This window comes from Marmota monax, unplaced genomic scaffold (assembly GCF_021218885.2).
Source record: "Marmota monax isolate L192 unplaced genomic scaffold, Marmota_monax_Labrador192_F-V1.1 WCK01_AAM20220418_F8-fsc00090, whole genome shotgun sequence".
NCBI classification, from domain to species: Eukaryota; Metazoa; Chordata; class Mammalia; order Rodentia; family Sciuridae; genus Marmota; species Marmota monax.
In genome coordinates this window covers 1247038-1259817 of record NW_026695219.1, presented here as the reverse complement: position 1 = coordinate 1259817, position 12780 = coordinate 1247038, and the positions used below count along the sequence as shown (strand labels likewise).

The following is a 12780-nucleotide window of genomic DNA, read 5'->3' as shown; positions in this document are numbered from 1 at the left end:
GAGGATCGAACCCGGGCCACACGCATGCCAGGCGAGCGCGCTACCGCTTGAGCCACATCCCCAGCCCAATGTTTTGTATTTTTAATAGTTCAGGGATTTTTGGTTTGGGGTTTTGTTTGTTTTGGGGAAGTTGTTTGTTTTTGCAGTGCTGGTGATTGAATCTAGGGCCTTGCACATGCTAGGCAAGTCCTGTTTTGTACTTTTCAACACATCCTGCCTTTTTTTTTTTTTTTTTGCAAAATTTATTCCCAAATATTTTAGTCTTTTTGATGTTATTGTAAATGGAATAGTTTTCTTATTTTTTGGCTTTCTCATTGGCATTACATAGAAATACAACCAAACAATTTTTGTATGTGGATATTATGTCCAATAGCCTTACTAAAGTCATTTATTAAGTGCTAATTTTTTAGTGGAATCCTCAGGATTTTTTTTTATTACAGAATCAGACTGTATCATTAGCATATAGAGATAGTTTTGCTTCTTCCTTTCTAATCTGAATGCCTTTTATTTCTTTTTCTGCCTGACTGCCCTGGCTAGAACTTGTAATGTGGTATTAACTAGAAATGTAGCATCCTTGTCTTGTTCCTAACCTTCAGGGAAAAACTTTCAGTGTGTGTGTGTGTGTGTGTGTGTGTGTGTGTGTGTGTGTGTTGGTAGAAGAGAGTGGTACTGGGGATTGAACCCAGGGCCTGTTGCATGCTCAGCAAGTACTCAACTCCAAGCTTTCAATCTTCTACCATTAAATATAATGTTAGCTGTGGGTATTTCATAGATGCCTTTATCAGGTTGAGAAGTTCCTTTCTATTTCTAGTTTGTTGTAATTTTTATCATGAAAGGGGTTTGGATTTTTTCAAATGCTTTTTATGTGTATATGGAGTTGATCATATGGTTTTAGAAAAACCTTTATTAATATAGTATATCATATTAATTGATTTTCAGGTTAGACCAACTTTGTATTACCAGTTTGTCATGATATATAATCCTTTTTATATGTTGCTGGGTTCAGTTTGCTAGTATATTGTTGAGGACTTAAATATATAAGGGATAATAATTCATAGTTTTCTTGAGATATCTTTGTCTAGTTTTGGTCTCGGTTAATATTGACTTCATAGAATGAATTGAGAAATGGTACCTCCTCCTCTGGATACATACACTTTAAAAAATATCCAATGAATCTTTTTATATGGAAATAGCTATAACATAATGCTGTTGTAAACAAAATCATTTAGACTGGTTTCAGGGGTACATTTATGTGTCTTATGCATTTTTAAGTCAGTAATTTCTGTTTATAAATATACTTTTTAGAATACAAAGTACATAGTATAAGATGCAGGGAAGGTTATAAATAGTTTTAGGGTTCTTGTGACTGGAACATTTAATCATAATATACTATGGCATAATTAATTCTCTCAGACATTATCCGTTGCTTTTTTGTTTTGTTTTGTCTTTGTGGTACTGGGGATTGAACCCAGCGGTACTTTACCACTGGGCTCCATCCCCAGCCCTTTTTTAATTTTTTAATTTTGAGACAGGGTCTGGCTAAGTTGCCCTGTCTGGCCTCGAACTTTTGATCCCCCTTTCTCAGCCTCCTGAGTCTCTGGGATTATAGGAATACATCACCATGTCTGGCTTAATCTTATACTGCAGCACTTTAATACTTTCCAGAGCTGGGGATGTAGCTCAGTGGTAGAGCAGTTGCCTAGTATGTTGAGAGGCCCTAGGTTCAATCCTCTCTTAGGAAAAAAGAAAGTATTTTGCAGTTGAAGCAGTTTAGAATTTTAACTATAAGGAGATCTCTTCTTAAATGTTAAATATAAGTTTTTTTTTTCCAGAATGAAAAAAAAAATAACCTGAAAGACATGTCAGTATTTGTCCAGTGTCTTATTTGGTGATCAACTCTTTTCAAAGGTGAAAAGGGCATGGAGGCATCTAAGTTTTTACCCCACACACTACTATTCAGAAAAGTTCAGAGTTAATGTCTAGGAACCTACTACCTCCATTGTCTTCTAATGAGGAAATATAATCATCCTTTCTTTTCAGTAAATTCAAAAACATAGTAAGTAGTACAAATAAAAGCATTCTTTTTATTATTATAGTTGAGTTTTAAAAGAAGATGTTCTGTGAATGAGAACTTTAACAGCAATGGGTAGTCAGTATATTTGTATTTTAAAGGCATATTTTATTTTTCAAGTTCTATATACCATTCCAAAAAGTCAAGTTTAACACAATTCATCCTTAAACCAATATGATTGGCCTTATTAGTAGAAGTATAAACTTAGGAACTTGCTAGTTATAAATAATGATCTTTCATACGAAATTATATTACCTGCTTTCGAAAAAGTCATAGCTTTCTACCAGATGCCTAGAGGTATTTATTTCTTCAGATTGTAGGTAATGAGTCAGGCCTGCCTTTGAGATGAGGTCCTCATGCCTCACATGAGCACCCTGTAAAGATCTCTTTCTCAATAACTCTCAATTTCTGATTTGTAACCAGCTTTCTCTCAATATTTAACAACTAACAAGTCAGTAACTAGCTGCTGAGAATAATGTTCTCTATGTGGGCATAGGAGGATTTCCTCCTAGATAAGGTAGGTCTGAAACTAAGGAACAAAATCACTGACACATGAACAACCTGGCTTGATTTTCACACACTATACACAGATATGATAAAAACACATGTGCAATATATAACATGTCTTTTTCTGAAATAAGTCAGTTTTCAAGCATTTTCATTAATCATAGGAAACAGTTGTTCTAAATGTATATATAAAAGTTACTCTGAAAAATTTTTAGGTGATTTATGGGGAAAGTGAATAGTAGATTTGTCTACAGTTTTGCCAGGATTAATATTTCATGTAATATGTGTGTTTCTAAACATATTCTGATAGCCAGTAAGGAGCAGGAAATTCTATAAGAAATGTAGCCCTGGAAAATTAAGAGGTGGCAATGAAAAGTCAGCTCAAGGTAAAAAATTAAGAAAGTTGGGGCTGGGGTTATGGCACAGTGGTAGAGCGCTTGCCTAGTACATGTGAGGCACTGGGTTTGATCCTCAGCACTACATAAAAATAAATAAATAAAATAAAAGTTAAAAAATGCTTTAAAAAAATTAAGAGGGGCTGGGGTTGTGTGTGGCTTAGTGGTAGAGTACTCGCCTAGCACATGGGAGGTGCTGAGTTCAATCCTCAGCACCACATAAAAATAAATAAATAAAGGTAATGTGTCCAACCACTACAACTAAAATATAAATATATATATATATATATATATATATATATTTTTTTTTTTTTTTAATTAAGAAAGGTTGAGGCTGGGATATAGCTCAGTTGGTAGAGTGCTTGTCTCGCATGTACAAGGCCATGGTTCAATCTCCAGCACCACAAAAAAAAAAAAAATTGTAAATTTAATTATAAAAATTAAGTTGTAACTGAATTATAAGTCAAAAACCTGTGTCCTGTGTGAGTGGTGGTGTAAAGGTTAACCTCTTGCCCCCTATCATCTGGTACTTAACCCATTTATTGGGCTTAGCCAGAGACAGTTCCTGTACACCAATTAGGTTTGGCAAACTTTAACAGAATCCAGTGTTATTTTACTTTTTATCATCACTAAGTCCTTATTTACTTATTTATTTATTTTTTGGATCATCCATTTGGTTAATTTTTTTTTATGTTTTTTTATTTATTTTTTTTTAAATTTTTTATTGTTGGCTGTTCAAAACATTACATAGTTCTTGATATATCATATTTCACACTTTGATTCAAGTGGGTTATGAGCTCCCATTTTTACCCCATGTACAGATTGCAGAATCACATCAGTTACACATCCATTGATTTACATATTGCCATACTAGTGTCTGTTGTGTTCTGCTGCCTTTCCTATCCTCTACTGTCCCCCCTCCCCTCCCCTCCCCTCCCCTCTTCTCTCTCTGCCCCCTCTACTGACATTCATTTGTCCCCCTTGTATTATTTTTCCCTTTCCCCTCACTTCCTCTTGTATGTACTTTTGTATAACTCTGAGGGTCTCCTTCATTTCCATGCAATTTCCCTTCTCTCTCCCTATCCCTCCCACCTCTCATCCATGTTTAATGTTAATCTTCTTCTCATGACTAAGTCCTTATTTAAAAATCACTTTTACATTCATATAATAAATTGTTCTATAAGCTTCTTACAGAAAAATAACAGTTCTTTGACCAGCCATTCCAGATACTTTTTCCTTCTTCTCAAACACTTCCAACATATTTACTTGGTTTTATTGATATTTACCTTCATATATTAGGCTTAAATTGTTATTTAAATTTTTTAAAACATTTTGTACATAATCTATTAATCTCCCACTATGCATGTTGAAGATTTAACTCTCTTACACATCATCATCAACACCACACATATGTTTTTGGATCCCTCCATTTTGTCCTTTCCCTGCCTCTGAAATTGATTATATTGAAATTTATTTAGATGATTATTTAGCGCGCACACACAACACACAACACACACACACACACACACACACACACAATTCACAGGTGAGCTATATTCTATGCCATGACCCCTTTTCCTTTTGACAAAACGTTTTTTAACCTCTGTATATAATTCCTTTTTGGAAATTTGCTACTGATTGTGGTAGCACAAGCCTGTAATCCCATCTACTCAGGAGGGTGAGATAGGAGAATTACAAGTTCAAGGCCAGCCTTAGCAACTTAATGAGACTATCTCAAAATAAAATTTAAAAAAGGATTGAGGATGGAGCTCAGTAGTAGAGCACTTGCCTGGCATGCACAAGGCCCCAGGTTCAATCTCTAACACTGCTTTATTTTTTGCTTAAGTCTTAGTCCGTTTTCTGCTGCTGTAACAGAATACTATAGATGCTTACATCTTAAACAATGTAAGTTATATGGCTTCTGGTTCTGGAGACTGGGAAGTTCAAGATAGAGGGGCTGCTTCTGCTGAAGTTCTTCTTACTATGTCATAACATGGAAGAAGGCAAGCAAGCATGCACAATAGAAAAAGAGAGCTACTGTCATTGTTTTATTAGGTTCTCACTCCTGAGCTTGAAGCAGCTTTAATCCATGCATGACCATACTGTTATAATGCCAATGGCAATTAATCAACATAAGTTTCAGTTTCAGAGGGCGACATTCAAACCCTAGCACTGAGTTTCCCCATGTACTCTCTTCCAGTGAGGAAATCTCTTCATTACTTTACAAAACACTGATAGCATAGTAGTGTGCTTTTCTTGCAGAATCTTCTCCAAGAGTCTCACGTGGTCACTTCTGGGTCCTGCTGTATTGTAGTCATCTCAACATCTTTCTTTGGCATCATCCTGTGGAATTCCTTTGCTCTCCAGTGTTGGATCTCATTTCCTTAATCCAGTGTCTTTCTTACTCTTTTACTAAGTAGTGTACACTACATCTTCATACTGAGAATATGAGGCGTATGTTTTCTGAGGTCTACTTATCAAAAAAAATCTCTCTACCTTTATACTTAATGGATAGTTGGGTTAGATACAGAATTCTAGATTGGACATTATTTTTTTTCCAGTTTTTGAAAGCGTCACCTCATTGTATTCTAGCTTCACTGTTAAGAAATCTATTGCTACTCTGATACTTAATCTTTTTGTATGAAAACTTTTTGTTTTTCCTCTTCTCTGAAAGTTCTTTGCTTTGTCTCAAGTATTCTGAAATTTCACATGTGCTCTGGGTGTGAGCCTGTTTTTTAACCTTGCACCTTTTTCATTCTGCAAACTCATGACCTTAACTGAGCAACATCCCTGCCCTTTTAATTTCTTATTTTAAGACAGGGTCTTGCTAAATTGCTCAGGGCCTCACTAAGTTTCTGAGGCTGACCTTGAACTTATAATCCTCCTGCCTCAGTCTCCTGAGCTACTGACATTACAGATGTACCCTACTACTCCTGGCTGACCTTCATTTCTTGACAAATAATCTCAAGTTAAAAATTATTTCCTAGTCTCTTTTTCCTTTATTTGCCTTCCTAGAACCTACTATTGTTTTATTTTGAATTGGATCTCCTGGACCCATCATCTGATTTTCTTAACTTTTGCTCATCTTTGGCATCTCTTTCTCATTTTCCTTTTTCAGTTTTCATCTCTATTGTATTGGGGGAGTGCTCATGCGTGGGTGTACATGTGCACATGCTTCCTTGCTTTTAATGTTCCTTTCTCAATGACTGCAATATATTTCCTTATGTCTCTGGGGATAGCACTCCCACCTCCCACTGGCATATTTTACTTTCAGTAGAAAATATTTGTTTTATTTTAAGGTAATCTTGTCTGGAAATCTTGGCTGTTTGATGAGACTTAAGAGTAAGTAAGAGTTAGAAGTTACTTGAAGCGTTGTGAGCATCTGGAGGGAGATAAGCTGGGAGGTTCCTGGGGAAACCTCACGTCTGAAACTTAAAATCTTTTCCCTTGTCCTAGTCAGATTCTCCTGAGAAGATGCTTCTAACCTCCTGCCTGAAGGGCATTTTTCTAGATGCCAGTGTTCTTGAGATGAGTAGGTAAAGAAGGCTGAGGCCTTCAGCTGTATCTATGTAAATTGTTCCCTTTTAAATAGAAGGCCCAATCTCTCTGCTTAACTCTTTTGAGTCCAGAATCCTTTACTTTTTATCTTACAACATTTTTTAAACAGGTTCCACCTTTACCACATCCAGAGGTACCCACTAACCCCAGCCTTTTTGGAGTTTCCATAGTATAAATCATGTTACTTAATGGCGCTCCCTACTATTGGCTCAGGGTCACCTTCCTGGAATGCTGAGCCTGTCCCCACTCAGTCCTGTGCTTTCTAAATTTTGTTATTTGCTTTCACCTTCTCTTTGTTCCTATAGTCACATAGGTTTTTGAAAGTCATTTTCATAGCATTTGGGGTAGAAGAAGAATTATATGCACATACTCGACTTCCTATATTTAACCCATCTCCATTTTTTTCATTTATACTGGAATGGCTTTCCTACGATTATGACTCAGTGTAAAAATGTGCTGTGTCTGTCTGTTCAGGAACTTATAAATTCAGATAGATCCTAAAGGAAAAGTCTTTCCTTCTGTTAGTTTCTTATAAGTGGGACAAACACTCATGGAAGACACACACATATCTACATGTGTATACACACACAAGAAATTTTAAAAATATTTTTGGATAGTCCAGTCACATGAAAACAGGCAGTATTCAAAATGAGTTATTCTTGGGTTTCACTTCTACATATATTCATATCTTAAATCACATCAGTTCTAGCCAGTCTTAGAATGAAAAACAAAACTAATGCTAATACAGTGAATGTAGAGATTTTGAAAAACCCTGATTCTTTACCCAGATTTTGAAGTGTTCTTTGGAGTACTTCTGTAATTGCTACTCCTTTTGAGCCGAAAGTAACTTTTTAACATTCTGTAATTTTTCAGAATTTCAGATTTTGAAAAGAAAGCAAATGATTGTTCTGAAGTTGAGACCCAGACAGAGGGCAGCACAGAAAAAGAGAATGAAGAGGAGAAAGACACAGAGACTGTGGGTACTAAGATTCCAAGACTGCTGACACACCCAGTGGATAAAGAGTAATACAGTGACTGTGATGTGTATTAGCTTTAAAAAATGTAGAAATAATAGTAAAATTTTTTTTTATTTCTCTAATATTTCTTGTCCTAGTTTGAGCTTCACTCAGTGTTAATTATAGTGAGATATATTTCAATCAGTATTCTACAAAACCACTCCTATATCTCTTTTTGTCTCCTAAATCCTTATGTGAGAAAGCTCACTACATTAAAAAGGAACTTCATCTACTTTATAATGAGATTACTTGAGGATATAACTCAGAAAATTGTGGAATTCAAAGATCTTGGTTGTATGTCTCTAATGGTAGGAACAAAGTACTTGGAATAAGAAAGGTCCATGTATGTACATTCACTGTTGTGTGTAACTTAGAGATGTATCTTTCAGTCTGAAGAGTCTTAAATTTAGAAAGAGTTAATGAAACCATGAAGTTATGATAGCCACAGTAGTCCATGTGGTAGGTACTTATATAAAATAGCCATTTTAACTAATGGACTTATTTAACAAAATTTATATATCAAATGCCTACTGTTGGCCATGTATTCAAAAGAATCGAGACTATTTAGAAAACAGATGTAGCAACCACCAGTGTGTAACCGCACTCTGTTGACAAAAACTAATTCAACTATCAGTAACAGAAGTATCAAGACTTCCAAGATATTGTAAAACTCATTTATGAATTACAGGACTGTCAAGGAAAAGGCTGTATAATGAAAATGTTGTGCAAACTAGAAACATAAATTAGTTAGGAAATATGTAGATGAATTGATAAACAATAAATAGGGATGTGCTTTGATACTCTCTAATCTCTATGATCACTGAGCCATATGTAAGATTACTTTTTAGTAGTAAAAAATCATTATTAGAAGAGCATTCAAATTGATTAATGCTCTATTAGGAAGAAGAATTGTATCCAAAATATTTCTTTTCATGCAAGATATTTGGGGTAGTAATTGTGAAAACTTTATTCACCAGTCAGTCTTATTTCCATACCAGTGGTTCAGACTCTTTTCTCACAAAGAAGTTCATTTAATCTTGTGATAATCAAGTGTGAATGTTTGTTATTTCCTGTATGATAGGTTGGAAGCGAAGTGGAAATGTTGAACCTTCAGGTGACATCACTGTTTAAGGAGCTTCAAGAGGCTCATACAAAATTGAGTGAAGCCGAGCTGATGAAGAAGAGACTTCAAGAAAAGTAAGAGAAAGAGGCTGCTTTTATCCTCTTTGGAAAAATACACATTTTTATTAAGTATGTTACTATATAGAAATATAGTTCTATAATATTTACTGTATATTTACTATAATTTTATATATGCTACTATGTTAGTGAGTAAAAGAAAAACAGGACTATGTAAAATATGAATTCACTAATGTACAGATTAATGTATAAGCATGGAATTCTTGTTGTAATATGAAAGAATGGGGACTTTGATTCTAAGTACACTAGCCTATGTGGCACCTGTGCAAAGTAGCAAGCCAGATTGCCTGTACTGTGACAACACTGATGTGAACACACACAAAAGAAAGCTGAAAAGAGACTGAGTGAAGTTTAGGAAAAAGTCCATCTCAATTTGTTGTTTAATCAATCATTAAAGCTAGCATATAAATTGAGAATTTTACATTTGCTTATTTCTTTTGATCTAAGAAGTTACCCAAGACATAGCAAATATAACATGTTTGTGTTATTACCTTGGGCAAGTTATTTATTTAACCTCTCTGCACCTAAGTTTTGTCATGTGTAAATTATGTGTCATAATTTCTCTAATGTACGCCAAGTTAAATAAGATATTTAATTTGCTTGGCTTTAATGCTTTGCACATAGCTGTCATTGATTTGTTTTTGCTATTATTATATTGAAATTCTCTTTTTAAAATTTTTTTAGTTGTTGATGGACCTTTATCTTATTCATTTATTTATACATGGTGCTGAGAATTGAACCCAGTGCCTCACATATGCAAGGCAAGTGTTCTACCATTGAGCCACAACCCCAGATCGAAATTCTCTTTTTGATATTTAAGAGAACCTGTGGGGGCTTCCTTTTTCCTTTGTTGAGTCTTTATTAGAAATCCAAGTTTTGGTGATTGACAGAACTTTTTCAAATATAAAAGTACCCATGGATCACTACATGAGAATAATTGCTAGCCAACTTCTACTTTGGTCTGTATTTAGCTAAGAAAAATATATTTATATGACTACATACACCAATTATTCAAAGATGACACTACCTCATGTCACTTTAGATCTGTACTTATTTATTTTTAGACATAAAAGTTCAGAAATATGGACATGTCTAGTAAAGAAGCAGAATGGATAAATATTTTACTTTACATTCATAAATCCTACAGACCTTAAACTTCTTTGAATTTAACCTGTTTTTTGGATATGTTGAAAAGCCACTGAGAAGTGAAATTGCATTGTTTATCTTCATCTTTCTTAGATGCCAGGCCCTTGAAAGGAAAAATTCTGCAACCCCAGCAGAGCTGAATGAAAAGCAAGAGCTCGTTTATAATAACAAGAAGCTAGAGCTGCAAGTGGAAAGCATGCGATCAGAAATCAAAATGGAGCAAGCTAAAACAGAGGATGGAAAGTGAGTACACTGTGCAGAATGGGAGCTTGCCCAAAAGAATACCTTTTTAAAATACAGATTGGAATTAAGAATAGAGAGTAAATTCACAAAATTTGTTTTTTATTTATCTGAAAGAGTACTATGAGATTCTTTGGAGGGATAAAATTTTAAAGGTTTATTATAACAAAATTATTCTTTGTATTTAGCTTTCCCCCCCCCCAGACACTATTGTTTTGAGAGTAAGAAAATGCTAGTAAATGGTGGAATGATAAAGATAAGAGGAGATTTTGCTACTTGAGTGTTCAGAAGATGATTCAGAGGCAAGGCTTTGAGTTTGTGATATCCTCCTACAAGATTCTGTTTATTAATATCTTTTTTAATAGGTCCAAGTTAGCCATTCTACAGTCAACCCACAACAAGCTTCTTCAAGAACATAATAATGCATTGAAAACAATTGAGGAACTAATAAGGAAAGAGGTACTCATAGAAAAAATAGATTACTGATTAATGGAAACTGTTGAACATTTTATATCTAAAAAAAGGTTACCTGAATCCTTGACTAAGTCCCATTTCAAAAGTTGCTTTTCAGTTTATAATTGGTTTCTTGTGACATAATATTTACAACTTCTCACATATGTTCAATGCGCTTTGTGTTACAAAGGTGGTGTTCATGTCCCACTATCAGAGAGTAAGCATTTAGTATTTCTCAGAGTAGGTAGAGAGAGCTGTAGGAGAGCTAAGAGCATGGTCTCCTATGTGCACAGTGTACAGTAAGAAAGCTGGCTAGGGCTGGAGGGGCCATTCACATGTACAAGGCTAGTTTGCCTGCTGGCAGTGAACTTGGAACACTGGACTCACTGGTTTGCAATTTAAATTGATAATAATGCCCAGCATGGTGTGATCATTTATAGACAATGGAAATTTTGAATTAGAAAGTCTTTGAATTTATATTTTTATAAATATACTCTTTTTTAGAGGGCGTTGTTTTTTTAATTGCTTTTATTTTTTAAATACATGACAGCGGAATGCATCACAATTTTTATTACACATATAGAACACAAGTTTTCATATCTCTGTTTGAATATAAAGTATGTTCATACCAATTCATGTCTTCATACATGTACTTTGGATAATGATGTCCATCACATTCCTCCATCATTGCTAACCCCCTGCCCCCTCCTTTCTCCTCCCACCCCAATGCCCTATCTAGAGTTCGTCAATTCTGGAGGGGCTTATTATGTCTCTATTTCAGTATTATCTTTTAAAAATACTGTTGTTTTAAATCAGGAAACTGGGCTGGGGCTGTAGCTCAGTGGTAGCACTGCCCTGTCCACTCAGTGGTACAGCACTTGCCTGGCATGTGTGAGGCACTGGGTTCCGTTATCAGCACCACATAAAAATAAATATGTTAATAAATATATTGTGTCCATTTACATGTAAAAAACATTTTAAATAAATAAATAAATCAGGAAACTATGATTTGCAAGCCATATGTTAAATGAATCCGATTTTCTGAGTAAGTTGGTATTGCTAATGAACAGACTAATTTAAAGCTAATGATTTTATTTATTTTATTTTTTATTCTTTATGTATTTATTTGGTACTAGAGATTGAATCCAGAGGCACTTTATCACTAAGCAACATCCCCAGATCCTTTTATTTTTTTCTTTTGAGACAGGGCCTCCCTAAATTGCTTAGGCTGGGCTCAAACTTGTTATCTTCCTGCCACAGCCTCCCAAGTAACTGGGATTATTAGTGTAAGTCACTATGCCCAACAAAGCTAATAATTAAAAAAAAAAAAAACTAAAGGTTTATCTAACATTTCACTAACATAGACTACATTTCTAGAATCAAATTGTCTTTTGTAGTCAGAAAAAGTGGACAGGGCAGTGCTGCAGGAACTAAATGCAAAACTGGAAATGGCAGAGAGGGCACTGGCTTCCAAGCAGCTTCAAATGGATGAAATGAAACAGACCATTGCCAAGCAGGAGGAGGATCTGGAAACCATGGGTGTCCTTAGGACTCAGGTAAGAAATGCTGTGGAACCTCAACTGAGTGGGATAAGCCCCAAATAGATTTGCAAACGCAAAAGTGATGGTGTTTAATACACACACACATTATTTTATATTCCTTCCACCAGTGAAATATTTAAAACTTTTAAATTGATAAAAAGTGTGCCAATGTCATGTGTGTATGTGTGTGTGTGTGTGTCTGTGTGTGTGTGATGCTAGGGATTAAACCCAGGGTCTCATGCATGCTAGGCAAATGTTTACCACTGAGTTACACCCCCAGTCTGCCGAGTGCACAGCTCAAATGAATTTTATTCATCTGTGTTCCAAAACTGATAGGAAAATGGGTTATTTTCATTTGCAGCATTATAATTAATGCTACTGTGACATTCCTGTAGATATCTTTGTTCTCATGGCACTCATTTTCTGTTGAGGACACACCTGAGAGTGGAATTGCTAGTTCACAGGCTATGCATGTTACTCAGTGTAGAAAGTAAACAGTTTTCCAAAGTGGTTGTACCACTTTGGAAATGTTCACTCCCATCCACAGAGTTTCCATTGCTCTACGGTCCTATCTATGCCTTTATTATCAGTCAATTTTACTTTTATTGTTTTGGGAGTATGTAATGGTATCACATTTATTTGGTGTTTCATTG

The 12780-nt window shown here is 35.1% G+C and overlaps 1 protein-coding gene across 3 annotated transcripts in view; it reads left to right on the top strand.

The window, feature by feature from the left end:
- Positions 1-12780, top strand: part of LOC124084984 (optineurin) — a 39994-nt gene that overhangs the window by 18736 nt on the left and 8478 nt on the right. For 2 of the 3 annotated variants that reach the window (XM_046432462.2, XM_046432461.2), the window contains 5 exons: positions 7405-7507; positions 8629-8744; positions 9987-10136; positions 10499-10592; positions 11984-12142. In XM_046432462.2, the coding sequence (XP_046288418.1) occupies positions 7405-7507; positions 8629-8744; positions 9987-10136; positions 10499-10592; positions 11984-12142 (622 nt within the window). The remainder of the gene's footprint in view (positions 1-7404; positions 7508-8628; positions 8745-9986; positions 10137-10498; positions 10593-11983; positions 12143-12780) is intronic. The other variant, XM_046432463.2, reaches the window with a different exon arrangement.